This window comes from Bos taurus, chromosome 7 (genome assembly GCF_002263795.3).
Source record: "Bos taurus isolate L1 Dominette 01449 registration number 42190680 breed Hereford chromosome 7, ARS-UCD2.0, whole genome shotgun sequence".
In the NCBI taxonomy this organism is placed as follows: Eukaryota; Metazoa; Chordata; class Mammalia; order Artiodactyla; family Bovidae; genus Bos; species Bos taurus.
The window spans coordinates 94,998,552-95,014,829 of NC_037334.1; the positions used below are offsets into that span (position 1 = coordinate 94,998,552).

The 16,278-nt window shown below is 38.9% G+C and overlaps 1 protein-coding gene and 1 pseudogene across 9 annotated transcripts in view; one reads left to right on the forward strand and one right to left on the reverse strand.

Moving 5' to 3' along the window:
• Window positions 1–16,278, reverse strand: part of SPATA9 (spermatogenesis associated 9) — a 60,318-nt gene that overhangs the window by 22,052 nt on the left and 21,988 nt on the right. Inside the window, exons 2-4 of one of the 9 annotated variants that reach the window (XM_024994575.2) lie at window positions 6,212–6,272; window positions 5,228–5,377; window positions 4,393–4,481 (exon numbers count right to left, since the gene is read on the reverse strand). In XM_024994575.2, the coding sequence (XP_024850343.1) occupies window positions 4,393–4,458 (66 nt within the window). In that variant the 5' untranslated portion in view covers window positions 4,459–4,481; window positions 5,228–5,377; window positions 6,212–6,272. 9 annotated transcript variants of the gene reach the window in all.
• Window positions 8,089–10,243, forward strand: LOC100296252 (ATP synthase membrane subunit K, mitochondrial-like; annotated as a pseudogene).

A 16,278-nucleotide genomic window follows, 5' to 3' on the forward strand; every position in this document is an offset into this window, starting at 1 on the left:
CCCCATCGCAGGGACTCTGGACTAACGGTGCCAATCTAGTCCTCAAGCACACCAAGGTTTGCTCCCTCACTTCCTTCAAGTCTCAATTCAAGAATGACCTTTTCACTAAGACCCCCTTGGTCACCCTACCTTACCCATCAACTGTTCCCCCATCCCGCCCTTACACTTCACACCCCTTCTCGGCTATGTTTTCTTCTGCTTAAGATCTACTATTAACATAATATGTAGTTTATTTTCCTTGTTTATTGTTCTTATACTTGACTAGGATATAAGTTTGGGGGTGTATTATTTTAGGATGTAAGTTTTATGGCAGCAGTGTTTTATATCCGTTTGGCTCACTGATCCTTCGCCAGTGCCTGGAATAGTGACTGTCAAGCAGTAGATGCTCTGTAAATATATTTATTCAAATGAATGAATGAAAAATATAACAAGTTAATGTTGAGAAACATTGGAAAAATATAGGAAATATTAAGTAAGAAACCATCTAGGAAGTTTTCAGTACACAATGTGCTCTGCAACTTTCCCAATAATGATAGTACCCCACAAAAACAAAAAACTCAGCAAGGAGAAAAACACAACTGAATTACAGAACACTCTAGCTACAGTTCTACTCTCATTATACTTAGAAACCCCTATATATACCAATACAAGCAATTTCCAGACATCACTGGTACATCCCCAGTGAAACTGTGCCCCATGGGGTTAAAAAGCCCACTCTGAAGATGTACCCCATAGCGTTAACAGACACTGGTGACTAACAATTCCTGAGCTAGTCTTACAGAAGAGCAGGGAAGTACTTGTTTTTTTAAAAAAAGACAAGACAGAACAAAACAAAACACTCTCTGCTTCACTGATCTGCCTTCACTGGTCAAGCTTGCCTTGACTGTTCCTGCAAATTGTGTACCTTCCAAGTGTCACTGGCTTAGACAAATATATCACAAGACTTCTTTAACTGCCTCCTATAGGTAACACCTCTGACATAGGGCTTGCTAGTAATGGTTGCTTCAGGAACATGGAGCTAATCTTTCCCAGTTCAAACTAGTCAAGATCACATGATCATTCAACTGGCCTGCTTGGGTGTGCAATGGGTAACTTTTTGACATCAGGGGGCCAAAAGCTGCACCCTCAGTTCATGCTAACATCAACATTTTCTCAACAGGCATCCCATGAAGAAGCGTATAACTCTGATATGCCTACAGACAGCAGACCTTAGCTCACCTTTTTCCTGCCTCCAAACACCTTCACTTGCACCTCTGACTACCCTACACTCTTCACCATATACATCCCAAGCCCCTTGCCTTTGGGGAGATGGATCTGAGATGTGTTCTGTCTCCTCACTTGGCTGTCTTATGAATAAACCCCTTCTCTGCTGCAAATTTCAGCATCTCAGCATTAGGTTTGCTGCACATTGGGCAAAGAAAATTGGTTTGGTCATACCAGCACTTTTCGTACCACGTTTAAAGAAAAAAAAAGAAGCATAGAGTTCAGAAAAACGTATCTACAGCTGTAAAAATCCAGTTTTTGCATGGATTCTAATGTGCTCTGTCTACAATCCTCAGTTTTGTAGTACGTAGTTAAATGCAAGATAGTGACCAAAAAAGGGGGTTATGTAACTACTTTTCATAAGTAAATTTGATCTTACATACCATAAAAAATTTCTCTCATCCAAGTAAAGATTATTTGAACTAAAAAATTTTAATTCCCTAATTATAGCTGCATTTTTTATTTGTTCAAACTTAAAAAGTTTAGTATTTTAAAATCCTCTTATAGAAATCACTTGCAATTTGCAAGTGTAAACCTTAAAAACTTACTTTTTACTAAAAGATGTGGATACTGAAGGTTTTGGGGTCTGGGCTAGTTCGAAGGGAAGGAGTGGACAATACAAGACCTCAGAGGCCAGAACCTCAAGCCAGAATTCTAAAATTAACTTTCCCCAGCCCTGGTGGTGGTGGGGTGGAAACAATGTCCTTAAAAATCTTTAGCTATGAAGAATTATTTAATAACCATTATTCTGGGTATATTCTTCTATAAAAATTCTACCATCACTACCATCAAATCTTTTTTTTTTTTTTACCCCAGGCCAGGAACATGACTTTTTCCTAAATAGGTGCCTGAAGTTTTTTAAAAAAAAAAAGATTTAAATACTAATCACAAAATTTAGAGATTTAAAATACAGTCCAATTACTAAAGCCCTCTAAGTAGTCTTAAAATCAGGATCATCCTTTCAGGATGTTTGGGAACTACAGACAATACTAGAAATAAAATCTGCAATATTTACAATCTGCCTTTTAACAATAACCTAGTTAGGGACAAAATATTGGCCTTGTTTTCTGGATAATTTATTTTTGGAGAGCAAATAACTTCAGTGTGCTACAATGTCCCCTAACTACTCAGGTTTCCTGCCAATCTCAGCAATATGTTCTTCAGAGTAAATGGTAGAAAAAGAACAATGTGCTTTGAAAATCAGAAATAAAATAATTTTAACTATGTTCATATTCTTCGTTGCAAAGATGGGGTGTGGTTCTTATAAGGAAATGGCTTCAGTGAGTTGGAAATAGGAACTTAAGAGTTCTTTGGGGATCAGAATATCAATCTATTTCACCATAAAGTGTATTTATGGCTCCAGTGATAATGAGGCTATGTAGAGGGTAGGAAGAGATGAAGGAAACTGTAAAGAAAGTTGCAGCTTTAATTAAATGAAACCCAGTTTCTCTAATGTTGGCAATGGTGGAGAAGCACAGCTTGGAAGGACAACAGGGCTTTCCAGGCTTAGGCTTCCTTGACTTTACCTTGACGTTTTCTCAATAATTACTGCCACTACTGTGCTGGCCATAACCATTTTAACTCCTAGACCAAGAAGCTCTTTCCTTAATAATCCAGAGCATGGCCAAGAAAAGTCTCTCATGTTTCAAAATAATTTATACCAAGACTATGGGAATACAAATAAAAGGAAGCAATTCGTTACTAGGACTAAAATATAGAATTACAAAGTCTGATTTGCCCACTAGAGCCTTAAGACTTATTCGACCCTACTTAGCCAACCACCATCTAGATGCCATCTTACCACTGTGCAGCCAGATACTTATACTTCAGTATCACTCCTTCCCAAAGTTAAGACCTAAGGGTGATGCCATTTATTCAAATTTACTTGACATTCTGGAAATATGGTATAACATTTCATACTTTTTTGGCATGACAGTACTTCCATTGGAATATTTTCCCCTGTTCCTACCCACTTACCTTATCCCTTTCTTCAACTTGAAAACTCCTATTCATCCTTTGAGACCCAGTGTAAGCATCTTTCCTCTATGAAGTCTTCTCTGACTGCTGTATGTAGAGTCACTCCTTCCTCTAAATTGTATATTCCTCGTACCATATTTCATCACAATTACTTGTTTATAACTCTGTATCCATTAGGTTAAGCTCACTGACTGAAGGAATGCTGTCCTGTGTATCTCTGTCTTCCTTCTTCCAGATCCAGGCAAAGGATTTATTAAATGTCTAATGCCAGCTGTCCTAATGAATGGTTAAAGGTTGCTCTAACACCTCTCCTTTGGAACGAAATATACAGACTTTGTGATTACCGTGTTACTCAGGAGTACTCTTTGGCTTCCTTCCTTCCTTTAGTGTTATGTCCCTCATGTTGATATTGCCAAAAGCCTGATTTCTGGATAAGCAGGTTGTTACTGCACCATATAACTTTACAACATATTCTATTCTGACTGTGGCCAAAATGACTGAAACCATTCTTCCAGTAAGAGTTGTGTACTTTTGAGTAAATTAGGTTACATGTGTCCCCTAAACAAATGTTACCTTTTCCTGACCAAATGTCTTTATGATTCTCTACCTAGCTCCTTCCATTCCCGTATCTTATCTTAAACCTTTTTTGGAACAGGTGTTTAAAACATATGCATATATATTTTGTTGAAATTGATATCACTATTTTCTTGCCACATTAAAACACACACTCGTGCCATAGTTACCTCTCCCGTGATATCATTTTTATCAGTTATATTTCTTCACTTACTTAATTACCACAGATTTTAGTCAAAGTATATCTAGATATTTTTCTGATTTTTACATTAAGCAAATCTTAAATAAACTATGTTGCAACTATAGCTATGAGAATGTTCTAGATTTCCAATCTAAAGGTACAGTGATTGTCCTTAAACTTAATCCCTCTATCTGCCTCACTTCCTTGCCCCACAATCTTTCTGCTTTACATAGACTCCTTCCAATGAGTCAGAGTTGAAGTGGTGTTTTCTGAGGTGAAAGGAATGTTTTCCTATGTTTCAAATACTAATCTCATAATCACAAATTCAGTAATTGGTATGACACTAAAAATACAATATATGTTTTACAATCCTTTTCAAAGTTATAAAATCACATTACCTGATTAGACTGTGATAATCTGAGGATGGTAGGGAATTCATCTTTAAACTCATCTATAAGGTCCATGATTACTTTCTGGATCCCCTCAACTAAGACAAAAAGAAATTAGGGGGTAAAAATATGCTTAACTAAAAATCTCCTAGACATAATTCAAAAGAACATGGAACGCTGCGTCCACCTTGGGGATTTAACTCCCGGTTTCCATACCCCGATCCCCTTCACAAGAATAGTGTGCATACTTCTTCCAGAAAAGTTCTTCAACACCTGCCCACATATCCACCCAACAGGTTTGATTGGCATGTTGAGTTCCTACTTCACAGCAAGCTTGCAGGCCTGGGCACTTCCCATCCTTCTCTACCATTAGTGAGGGGTGAGGGTAGCCTTCCCACTCAGGGAAGCAAGCGAGGACAGAACCCGCAGTTCCGAATTCTTTGTTACTGCACAATGGGCCTCTAAGAACTTGCTACAGAATCCTCTGAAATCACTCTGGGCCTAAGAGGAGGAAGAGTGTGTTTGGAGCCACAAGGGGAGGAGAAATGAGATTTAAAAATGAAGCACACCAAGGAGTTCTGCAATAGGGATTGAATTTTGTCTCAATTTCTGCAGTGATACTTCAATTATTGGATCATCTGAGAACAAAGCTCCCTTTGGAAAGAGTTGGCATACGCTTTAAAAGAAATGCTTCACCTTTGATGCCAAGCGAGAAAGAAACACCAGCAGTTAACTCAGAAAGAGACTTCTGCACAGGCTGTTTTCCCTTCACCCAAATGAGGATCACTAGGTCAGACCAAGGCAAAATCATGAAGTCTTTGATTTGCCTTCTTCAAAATCTCACCTTTCTGTTTTCTTCATCCTTGTCCTTTTGAGTGCTTTCCCACTTCAGACAACCATTATTTTCCCCTTGTCAAAGCTGGAAGGAACTGCATGTCGTGCAGACTTGCTTATATTCTGGGCCTCCCAAGTGGAACCAGTGGTAAAGAACCACCTGCCAATGAAGGTCGACTTAGAGAGAGCTGGGTTCAATCCCTGGGTTGGGAAGATCCCCTGGAGGAGGGCATGGCAACCCACTCCTGTATTCTTGCCTGGAGAATCCCATGGACAGAGGAACCTGGCAGGCTACAGTCCACAGGGTTGCAAAGGTTATATTTTAGTGTGGATGAGCTAGTTGGTCAACTCAAATCCATTTTAATTTGAAGCCTTTATATTTAACTGTAGCTAGATGGGTTTCTTCAGCAAGCATAAAACTGGCAGCTGGAGGTCTGTGTAAGGGAACTACCAGGAAAAGAGAAACGATCATCTTAGGATCCTTCTAGCTTGTGGTGCCTGCCACCTGGTTTCACCCAGTCCTCAGTCCTCACCTCTCTGAGAACACTCTCCATCACAGCATCACCACCTCTCTGCCTCTGAACAGCACCTGCTTCCCTCCATCAGAAAGCTGATGCTAAAGAGAACTATACCCTTACCATTTGGAACGTGAAATCTACTGCCAGAAAGAAAATATTATTAGACAGTGATGAACACATGAACTGGGAGTCTACATGAAAATGAAACCCTTTATTTGCACTATTAAGACACGTGGCTATCACAGTCTACCAGAGTAACACCCGTTAGGACCTCTCTCTCTCTCTTGGTCGTCTGTGTTCTCCACTCCCATCAACTCCCGAATTCTTTTTTCCATCTCCCATCCTCAATGTCTGAGCTCCCAATTGTTTCACCTGGTTTTCTTTTCATCCGTCTCATCCTCCTAGGCATCCTGTAAAATTTTTAAAAATCTATAGGAAAACATATCATGTTAATATTTCCCATACTCCAAGCTTACCTGACTCTGTTGTTAGTTATTCTAATGAAATTCTTTTTGTCTTTTCTTAATGGCCTTCTCCCTGCAAAGGAAGCAATGGAAAAAGACAGGGTGATAAGTAAAAAAAAAAAAAAAAAAAATCCCATCTTTCCCTACTTATATTTGTGACCATACCTGATAATATTTAATATTGGGGCTTTATTTAATCATATTTTATGCCTATATCCTTACATATATTACATTATTATAGACTAAGATGAAATAATGTCAGTGGCTATCTTTAGTTATTTGTTGTTATTTACAACTCATGATTGAGTATTCCATACTTAAAAAATTTGAATTAAAAATTTGAGGTAGCTTGCATGTAAATAGGATGTTTGTAAACTGAATTATTTGAAATGTACTAAGGGAACTTTAGTCTTTAAAAGTACAATAACTAACCCTAGATAAATCCTCCTGGAAGGTAAAGAATCATCTTTCTTTAGAGTGACTGCAAATGTTTAGCTTTTAGTCTAACAGTATCCTCTTTTTTATTGGAATATAGTTGCTTTACACTGCTGTGTCAGTTTCCACTATACAACAAAGTGAATCAGCCATATGTGTGTATATATATCCCTTTTTTTGGATTTCCCTTCCATTTAGGTCACCACAGAACACCTAGTAGATTTCTCTGTGCTATACAGTGGGCTCTAATTATCTATTTTATACATAGTAGTATATATATGTCAATCTTGATCTCCCAAACCATCCCATCACCACCCCCTTCCCTCATACAATGTGTCTTTATCTCTGTGTGTCTATTTCTGCTTTGCAAATAAGATTATTTATACCATTTTCCTCGATTCCACATGTATGTGTTAATATTATGATATCTGTATGATATCTGTTTTTATCTCTCTGACTTACTTCAGTCTGTAGGACAGTCTCTCGGTCCATCCACATCTCTGTGAATGAGTGTTTCATTCCTTTTTTGGCTGAGTAATATGCCATTGTATATCTGTACCACATGTTCCTTATGGATTCATCTGTCAATGGACATTTAGGTTGCTTCCATGTCCTGGCTATTATAAACAGTGCTTCAGTAAACACTGGAATCAGGTATAGTTTTGAATTATGGTTTTCTCTGGGTATATGCAGTAGTGGGGTTTCTGGATCATATGGTAGTCCTATTTTTACTTTTTAAAGGAACTTCCATACTGTTCTCCATATTGGCTATGTCACTATCAGTTTACATCCCCACCAGTAATCATCTTTTTAACATGAAAAATAAATACCTGCTAATATCTTGTAAATACAGATTTTCAAAGATATATATACACACACACACAAAAACACACATTTTGCTTCTCCTTTAAAATGACTTAATAACTATATTCTACAATTCCAGTTGAGTACCATTAATATGAAGTAGACCTGGAAAGCCTGATGGAAGTCTTCAGATAGTTACAGTAAAATGATAGACCACACCGAGGACAGAATTAGCAACAGTGGTATTGCCATGCAGTTTAGGAACTTCTGAGGTTGGTTAAATGATAGGAAACTGGGAAGGTCAGATTTCCTGTTGTCTGTTTCCTACATCACAATATAAACTTCATGAGCTCAGGGTCTTTGGTTGGCTCAAGTTTATATTCCCAATACGTGATAATGCTTTTACAGTTTTACAAAAATATGTCCTTAATGGGGCTCCCCTGATGGCTCAGCAGGTAAAGAATCCTCCTGCAATTTGTTACTTATGTCTTGGGCAGGATGAAAATTTTAATCATTAACAAAGTCCATGTTAATGATTGAATGCATTAGGGGGAGGTGGAATCTTCCAGAGGGACTGAGGGGCAGCGGCTTACTGTGAAGGACACAGGCCGTGGAGTTTGAGCCTTTTGGAAGACTGAAATCATGGGGGTCCAGAAACTGATGCCTAGTTCCGTTTCACTGGTATCAAAAAATATTGTAACTCTTACACCCTCACAGGGAGAATGAATTGTGTGCTGGCCACATACAGAGGTATTGCTTTGACATTCTTAGACTTCAAGTGAAGGTCTAAAAAAACTCTAGCTGTAAAAGCAACATAAACAGATTGTGAACTGTACATTATGTGTTAAGTTCCCACGCTTGAAGAAGCTAATGTGAACTCATCGTGTGATACTCAATTTATATAATAAATTATGAAACTGGGAAAAAAAAGTCTGTGTGTGTCTGTGTGAGTCACTCAGTTGTGTCTGACTCTTTGCAACCCCATGGACTATAATAGTCTGCAAGGCTCCTCTGCCCGTGGAATTCTCCAGGCAAGTATACTGGGGTGGGTTGCCTTTCCCTTCTCCAGGGGATCTTCCCAATCCAGGGATCAATCTTTCCAATCCAGGTCTCCTGCACTGCAGGTGGATTCCTTACCCTCTGAGCCACCAGGGAAGCCCTACCAAAGTCTTCGTAGAGTCAATTAACTGAAATGTAAATGCAAAACACTTAAGATACATCACATACAAACAATAATGTTTATTAAACACCGTGGGAAGAAAATGTGTGTTCTCCATGTACAAAGTACTACATTTTAACTGAGTTTCCCTTATAGTGGCAGAACCTAAATAATTAACTGAATTAATTCAAGATGAGCTCTATAGGGAAATAGATACACTGAGAATGCTTGTCTTTGATTTTCCTTTACACTTTTGTTGCTAAATAGTACTGAGTAGATTAACTGCAGCCTATTATTCTATATATATGAGAATAGAAAATTAAAAGTGTACAAGTTCTTGGATTTAGTACTGATGCGTAAGTGAAAACATACAATGCAGTAAAGATCGAAAGACTATATACGTAAATTTTTTCAAATATTTACTTCTAAAAAGTAATCCCCAACTAAAAATCGAAAACAAATTGGAAAAAAATTACTTTCATATCAAATTGGTTACAAGACCTACAAATGATTTGAGTGGGTTTACATTTTTAATTGAAGTATAGTTGATTTTCAATGTTTCAGTTATACTGTAAAGTGATTCATCTGTATGTGTGTGTGTATGCAAGTTATTTTTTCAGATTATTTTCCATTATAGGCTATTACAAGATATTGAATATAGCTCCTTGTACTATATAGTAAGACCCTTGTTTTTATTTATTGGGTTCACCAAAAAGTTCATACCAGTACAGAAAAACCTGAATGAAATTTCTGACAAGCCCAATGTTTTATATATAGTAGTGTGTATTTGTTAATCCTAAATTCCTAATTTATCCCTTCCCTTCCTTTCCCCTTTGGTAACCATAAGTTTGCTTTTTATGTCTGTGAGTTTATTCCTGTTTTAAAATAAGTTCATTTGTATTCATATCATATTTTAAGATTCCACATATGTGTTATCACATGATATGTGTCTTATTCTGTCTGATTTACTCCACTGAGTATGATGGTCTCTAGGTCCCTCCATGTTATCTCAAATGGCATCATTTCATTCTTTTTGAGGGCTGAGTAATATCCCCCCCACCTTTTTTTTTTGCTTGTGGAAAGACTTTTCATATTGGAGTAGGCTGCCATTCCCTTCTCCAAGGGATCTTTCCAACCCAGGGATTGAACCTGAATCTCTTGCACTGCAGGTAGATTCTTTATCATCTGAGCCACCAGGGAAGCCCTTTTCATATATTATACTCTGATAAAGAACTTAAATGGAATTATGTGTAAATTAATATAAAATGATACCTCTATACCTCTGGTATTGGCAGGTTTGAACTTGTACTCAAAGTGAAAGAAAGTGAAAGTGAAGTTACTCAGTCATGTCTGACTCTTTGTGACCTGATGGACTGTAGCCCACCAGGCTCCTCCATCCATGGGATTTTCCAGGCAAGAATACTGGAGTGGGTTGCCATTTTCTTCTCCAGAGGATCTTCTCAACCCAGGGATTGAACCCAGGTCTCCCTCATTGTAGGCAGACGCTTTACCGTCTGAGCCACCAGGGAAGTACCTTAAGGAACAACCATAATCCTTGGAATGATTGCATTAATGATTTCTTGTCCTTAGTCCATTGGAAGCTTTTTGATTATAGGAACTCATAGGGCTCATTTTTGTTTTATTGAAATCCCATTTAGTTATAAATTAGTTGTAGATAATCAGTTGCTTCAAATAAACTGAAAATATATATCTGACTTTTGGGAAACTTCATAGGTTTCTTTATCTATCATGTAGGTGATTATATATGGATACATTAAAAAAATAAGAGATTTTTTTCACTTCAACTTGAAATATTATCCCTGTATATTGCATGAATGAGAGATTTCCCCATATTTCCATCAGAGTAATATACTTGCTTTAATTCTTAAGCATGAGTGAACATGATACAAAAATTTGTGCTGACTTACTTGTGAAGAATGCATTTAAAGCTATTTTAAATGTGTTTCAATTTGTGAGACTTTACTTATTAAGAAATTGGTTATTATACTTAACATTCTAATCTGGTGGTAAAGGTATTCTTAAGAATTTGCAAGTAGTTTAGATTTTCAAAACTGAATGAGCGAGAACACTGTATAACCATCCTGCTGCTCCTTTAGTGCAATACAGTAAAACTCTGAAATTAAAAAAAAATCAAAGAACAAAGTAAAACACCATAATGTTAAACAGAATGGACAAGATCATCATAAACTCATGATTTTTTTTTTAAACTCATGATTTTTAAAAATACCTTTTTTCTAGCAATACAGTTAGAAACACTGCCCCCCACCCCCTACCCCAGTAGAAAACGGCACATCTAAGAGCCAGATTCTGGGGCTTCCCTGGTGTCTCAGGGGTTAAAGCGTCTGCCTCCAACGCGGGAGACCCGGGTTCGATCCCTGGGTCGGGAAGATCCTCTGGCGAAGGAAATGGTAACCCACTCCAGTATTCTTGCCTGGAGAATCCCATGGACGGAGAAGCCTGGTAGGCTACAGTCCATAGGGTCCCAAAGAGTCGGACACGACTGAGTGACTTCACCTTCACCTTCACCACTGGGATTCTAGGCTTTAAAGTACCCCACCCTCCTACTAGGAACCAGGACTCTTTGAAGAAATAGCTGATAGAAGTCTGCATCAGCAGAAATACAAGATGAAGCAGGGAGGTCTCAGGCCAGAAAGGAAGAAAGCTTTTTGAAGATTAATGGGGCCCTATCGCAAAGAGTGGGGCACGACTGAGTGACTGAACTGAACTGAACTGATGAGGAGGATAACAATAAACTGTGGAAAATTCTTCAAGAGATGGGAATACCAGACCACCTGACCTGCCTCTTGAGAAACCTATATGCAGGTCAGGAAGCAACAGTTAGAACTGGACATGGAACAACAGACTGGTTCCAAATAGGAAAAGGAGTACCTCAAAGCTGTATATTGTCACCCTGCTTATTTAACTTATATGCAGAGTACATCATGAGAAATGCTGGACTGGAAGAAGCACAAGCTGGAATCAAGATTGCTGGGAGAAATCTCAATAACCTCAGATATGCAGATGACACCACCCTTATGGCAGAAAGTGAAGAGGAACTCAAAAGCCTCTTGATGAAAGTGAAAGAGGAGAGTGAAAAAGTTGGCTTAAAGCTCAACATTCAGAAAACAAAGATCATGGCATCTGGTCCCATCACTTCATGGGAAATAGACGGGGAAACAGTGGAAATAGTGGCTGACTTTATTTTTCTGGGCTCCAAAATCACTGCAGATGGTGATTGCAGCCATAAAATTAAAAGACACTTACTCCTTGGAAGGAAAGTTATGACCAACCTAGATAGCATATTCAAAAGCAGAGACATTACTTTGCCAACAAAGGTCCATCTAGTCAAGGCTATGGTTTTTCCAGTAGTTATGTATCAATGTGAGAGCTGGACTCTAAAGAAAGCTGAGCGCCAAAGAATTGATGCTTTTGAACTGTGGTGTTGGAGAAGACTCTTGAGAGTCCCTTGGACTGCAAGGAGATCCAACCAGTCCATCCTAAAGGAAATAAGTCCTGAATCTTCATTGGAAGGACCGATGTTGAAGCTGAAACTCCAATACTTTGGCCACGCGATGAGAAGAGCTAACTCATTTGAAAAGACCCTGATGCTGGGAAAGATTGAGGGCTGGAGGAGAAGGGGATGACAGAGGATGAGATGGTTGGATGGCATCACCGACTCAATGGACATGAGTTTGGGTAAACTCCGGGAGTTGGTCGTAGACAGGGAGGCCTGGCATGCTGCAGCCCATGGGGTCGCAAAGAGTTGGACACACAAGAGTCAGTTCAGTCGGACTGAACTGAACTGAACTGATGAGGAGGACACAGAAGCCAGCTTGAAGGAACGACAAAGGCCGCTGTCATCATTATTTGGGCTTTACAAGGGAGGACTCAGGCCATGTGAATGCTCAGTGCTGCACTAATTGTAATATCAAGAAATCGTGAACCACCCAAACATCCATTCTTCAACTACAAAATTAATAAACAAATCATAACAGCTCCATTATGGTTACTCTACAGCAGTAAACCTGAATGAATTATAGCTACATGCAACATCATGAATGAATGAATTGCAGTAATGCAGTAATTTTGAATGGGAAAAGCAAGATACAGAAAAAAAAGTCAAGCATTATTCTACTTATATGAAGTTCAAAACCACTCAAAACTAAGCAATGTATTAGGCATACACATACGTGTGGTAAAACTATAGAGAAAAAACCAAGGGAAGCATAAACATAAAATTCAGGATGGTGCTTACAACCTCTGAGGAAGGAAGAGATGGGATTGGACAAAGGCATACAAGGATTCCGAAGGTAATGGCAGTGTATATTTTCTAAAACTTATGTGTCAGGTGTCAAAGTATTACAATCTTTATCTCTTGCAGCAATTTATAAATGTATCTTCTCAATATTTAATAAAAACAATGAAAGGAAATAACCCAATGAACAAACTGCTGTAACAACTTTGGTAAAAAATTATCACTAAGGTTATTCCAGTAATAATGGTAAGGGTATGTCCTTCAGTCATTAAACAACTATTAGTGATAGCGTAGTGAATAAAATAGATGAAAACAGTTGCTCTACTGGAACTCACATCCCATGGAACAGAATCAAACAATTTGTTATCTTCTATGGACCAAAAAAGCCATTTCTTTCATTAGCAACTTGCTCAGATTTTGAAGTGAATGTTTCACAACTGTATTCTATATAACACTTGAAAAAAGTAACTACATATAAGATAAAATATTCTTCTGATTGAAAAGATCTTATTTTAGCCTGAGAAAAGTTATGATATAAATTTATGTTTTAGACTTAAATCTTTTCTTACAGCTCCCTCATCAAATCTGTAGACATAATTGCAAATAAGAGTTTTTGAGCAGCTACGTATCTTCTGATAGACATCTTCACCTTGGAAATAGGCAACCTAAAATTGCAACCTTTCAGGAAAAGCAATATTAAACACATTTAAGTGTCCATAGTCCACATATTTTTACGGCCTTTGGTTAGATTCTCAGATTCATCTACTTCATGTTGTAGCGTCTGCCAGGCATGACTAAAAACAGATTTTGTATTTTGGTCCCTTCCCCTGTAGTCACAGAATGTACAGCTTAATTGCCTAGATGCTTAAGTAGATCTCCCTGGTCAAAATAATATTCAAACAAGATAAAAAATTAAAAATTGGTCATTCCATGTAATTCTACATAGGTATAAAAAAGAAAACTGTCCTGAGCTAAAAATTAAAACACTAAAGAATGCATTCCACTCTTTCTTTGGCACAACACATCTACAGCAAGTTGATGAGATTTCTTTAGAGCTGAGCCCAGACAAGATATAATTCACCATGTGCAAATTTATCTAAATTTGCCACAAGACAACATTGGTGTTCAGTCAGCACCAACAAATCCTCATAAGTGTATCTAAGGTAACTTGTATAAAAATAATTCTTACAAATTAAAATATAATAAATTGCCTATAGTCCTAAACAATGAAGACTATAGATAATACTTATAATAACAATGCCCTTTATTTTAAAATGAAGTCCCCTCGACCAATGACTTCAACTGCATCTGCCCAGTTTGTAGTTGGTGGCTTCCCTCATAGCTCAGTTGGTAAAGAATCTGCCTGCAATGCAGGAGACCTGGGTTTGATTCCTGGATCAGGAGGATCTGCTGAAGAAAGGATAGGCTACCCACTCCTATATTCTTGGCCTTTCCTTGTGGCTCAGCTGGGAAAAAAATCTGCCTGCAATGCGGGAGACCTGGGTTCGATCCCTGGGTCAGGAAGATCCCCTGGAGAAGGAAATGGCAACCCACTCCAGTATTCTTGCCTGGAGAATCCCATGGACAGAGGAGCCTGGTGGGCTACAGCCCATGGGGTCATAAGAGACAGACACGACTTAGTGACTAAACCATCACCATCAGTTTGCAGTTAGTACTCAATTTTCACACAAACAAGTTGATAAAACCCCAAATTAAACATATCTAAAATGCATTATCTAGGCAGTTAAAAGATTGGAAAAGCAAGCTTTGTTTTTCTTTTAAAGGATGTAGTAAAGCCAGATTATTTCTTCAGATTCTATTTAAAGATAGAAAACAGAGGGATTTTGTGGGCCATACATAAGTTCTACTATGTCTACCTGTGTATGTGTACTCAACTGCTCAGCTGTGTCAGACTCTTTGCAACCCCATATAATATAGCCTGCCAGGTTTCTCTGTCCATGGAATTTTTCAGGCAAGAACACTGGAGTGGGTGGCCATTTCCTACTCCAGGGAATCTTGCCAAGCCAAAATTGAACCTGCATCTCTTACATCTCCTGCATTAGCAGGCGGATTCTTTATCTCTGTACCAGCTTGATGAATCAAGCTCTGAGGAATTTATAAAGTATCCCCACCGAGGAAGTGGCAGGGCAAAGACTCTTGTCTAGATTCTGTTTTCAAAATTTTGAATTCTCTTCAACATACTGCCTCTCTTAGTTGGAGTGAGTGACTTTCAAGAGCAGAAAGAAAAAGAAGACAATAACAATATGAGGAATACTCTAAGATGGTCTAAGAAATTTAGAAAAAGATTCATATATCGGAAATTCTATTATGGACAGCTTTCACCTTTTCAATCAAAATCTGAGTGCCCACTGTATACCAGGGACCTGGGACACAAACATGAACAAGAAAAGTCCCTGTCGTGGGGGATATAAAACAGTTTCAAAGACAATTACAATTAAATATTATAAAAGCAGTAACACAAAGCCTCTATGCAAGCATGAGAAAGGGTGTCACCTCTGGGAGGCCAAAGTCTGAAAAGCTTTTGTTTGGTAAACACGTCAGACACTGTGCAAGAAACTGGGGGCAGTGGTAAGTAAACAGGTGGGATTGCCACTCTCATAGAGCTTGTATTACAGTAGGAGAAGGCACAGCGAATGAACGGGGTCATCCCGTGCAGTGATAACTATACCATGCTGTACTATAACAAGGAGACTGGGCCACCACTTTATGGAATGTCAAGGAAGCACACGTGTGAGAAGAAAAAACAACTAAGTCAAGGGCATACGCCCCTTCATATAGTTATTGCTTCATCTCTGAGGCAAAATCAGTAAGTTGTTTTTTTTTTTTTTAACTCAGCACCTTTATTCTGTAGGGCTTCCCTGATAGCTCAGTTGGTAAAGAGTCTGCCTGTAATGCAGGAGACCCCAGTTCGATTCCTGGGTTGGGAAGATCCCCTGCAGAAGGGAAGGCTACCCACTCCAGTGTTCTGGCCTGGAGAATTCCATGGACTGTACAGTCCATTGGGTCGCAAAGAGTCGGACACAACTGAGCCACTTTTTCACTTTCACTTTTATTCTGCTTAGAGTTACCTTCAGGCTCATGGTGTAATTCTCCATAACTCACACTGTCTTGGTTCAATTTTCATCCTTGCCCAGTATGAAGAGGAAAGATCCCTTTCTCTCTCCATCATCAACAGGACTGCTCTCGGGGATTTGTGGCTCCTGTGCCCACTGCGCTGAGTGCTGGCCTCACCTGGACCAGCTCTCCTGGAAGGGCAGACTACACATGGGGCTGCGGGGCTCCGGGTGGCCCTCGACCACCTGCAGGTCAGGTGCCCGGTGGAGGCCGCCCACCTGCCCGGCATGCAGACACTACCGCAGCAGCCCTTTGGAGCCCTCACTGTCC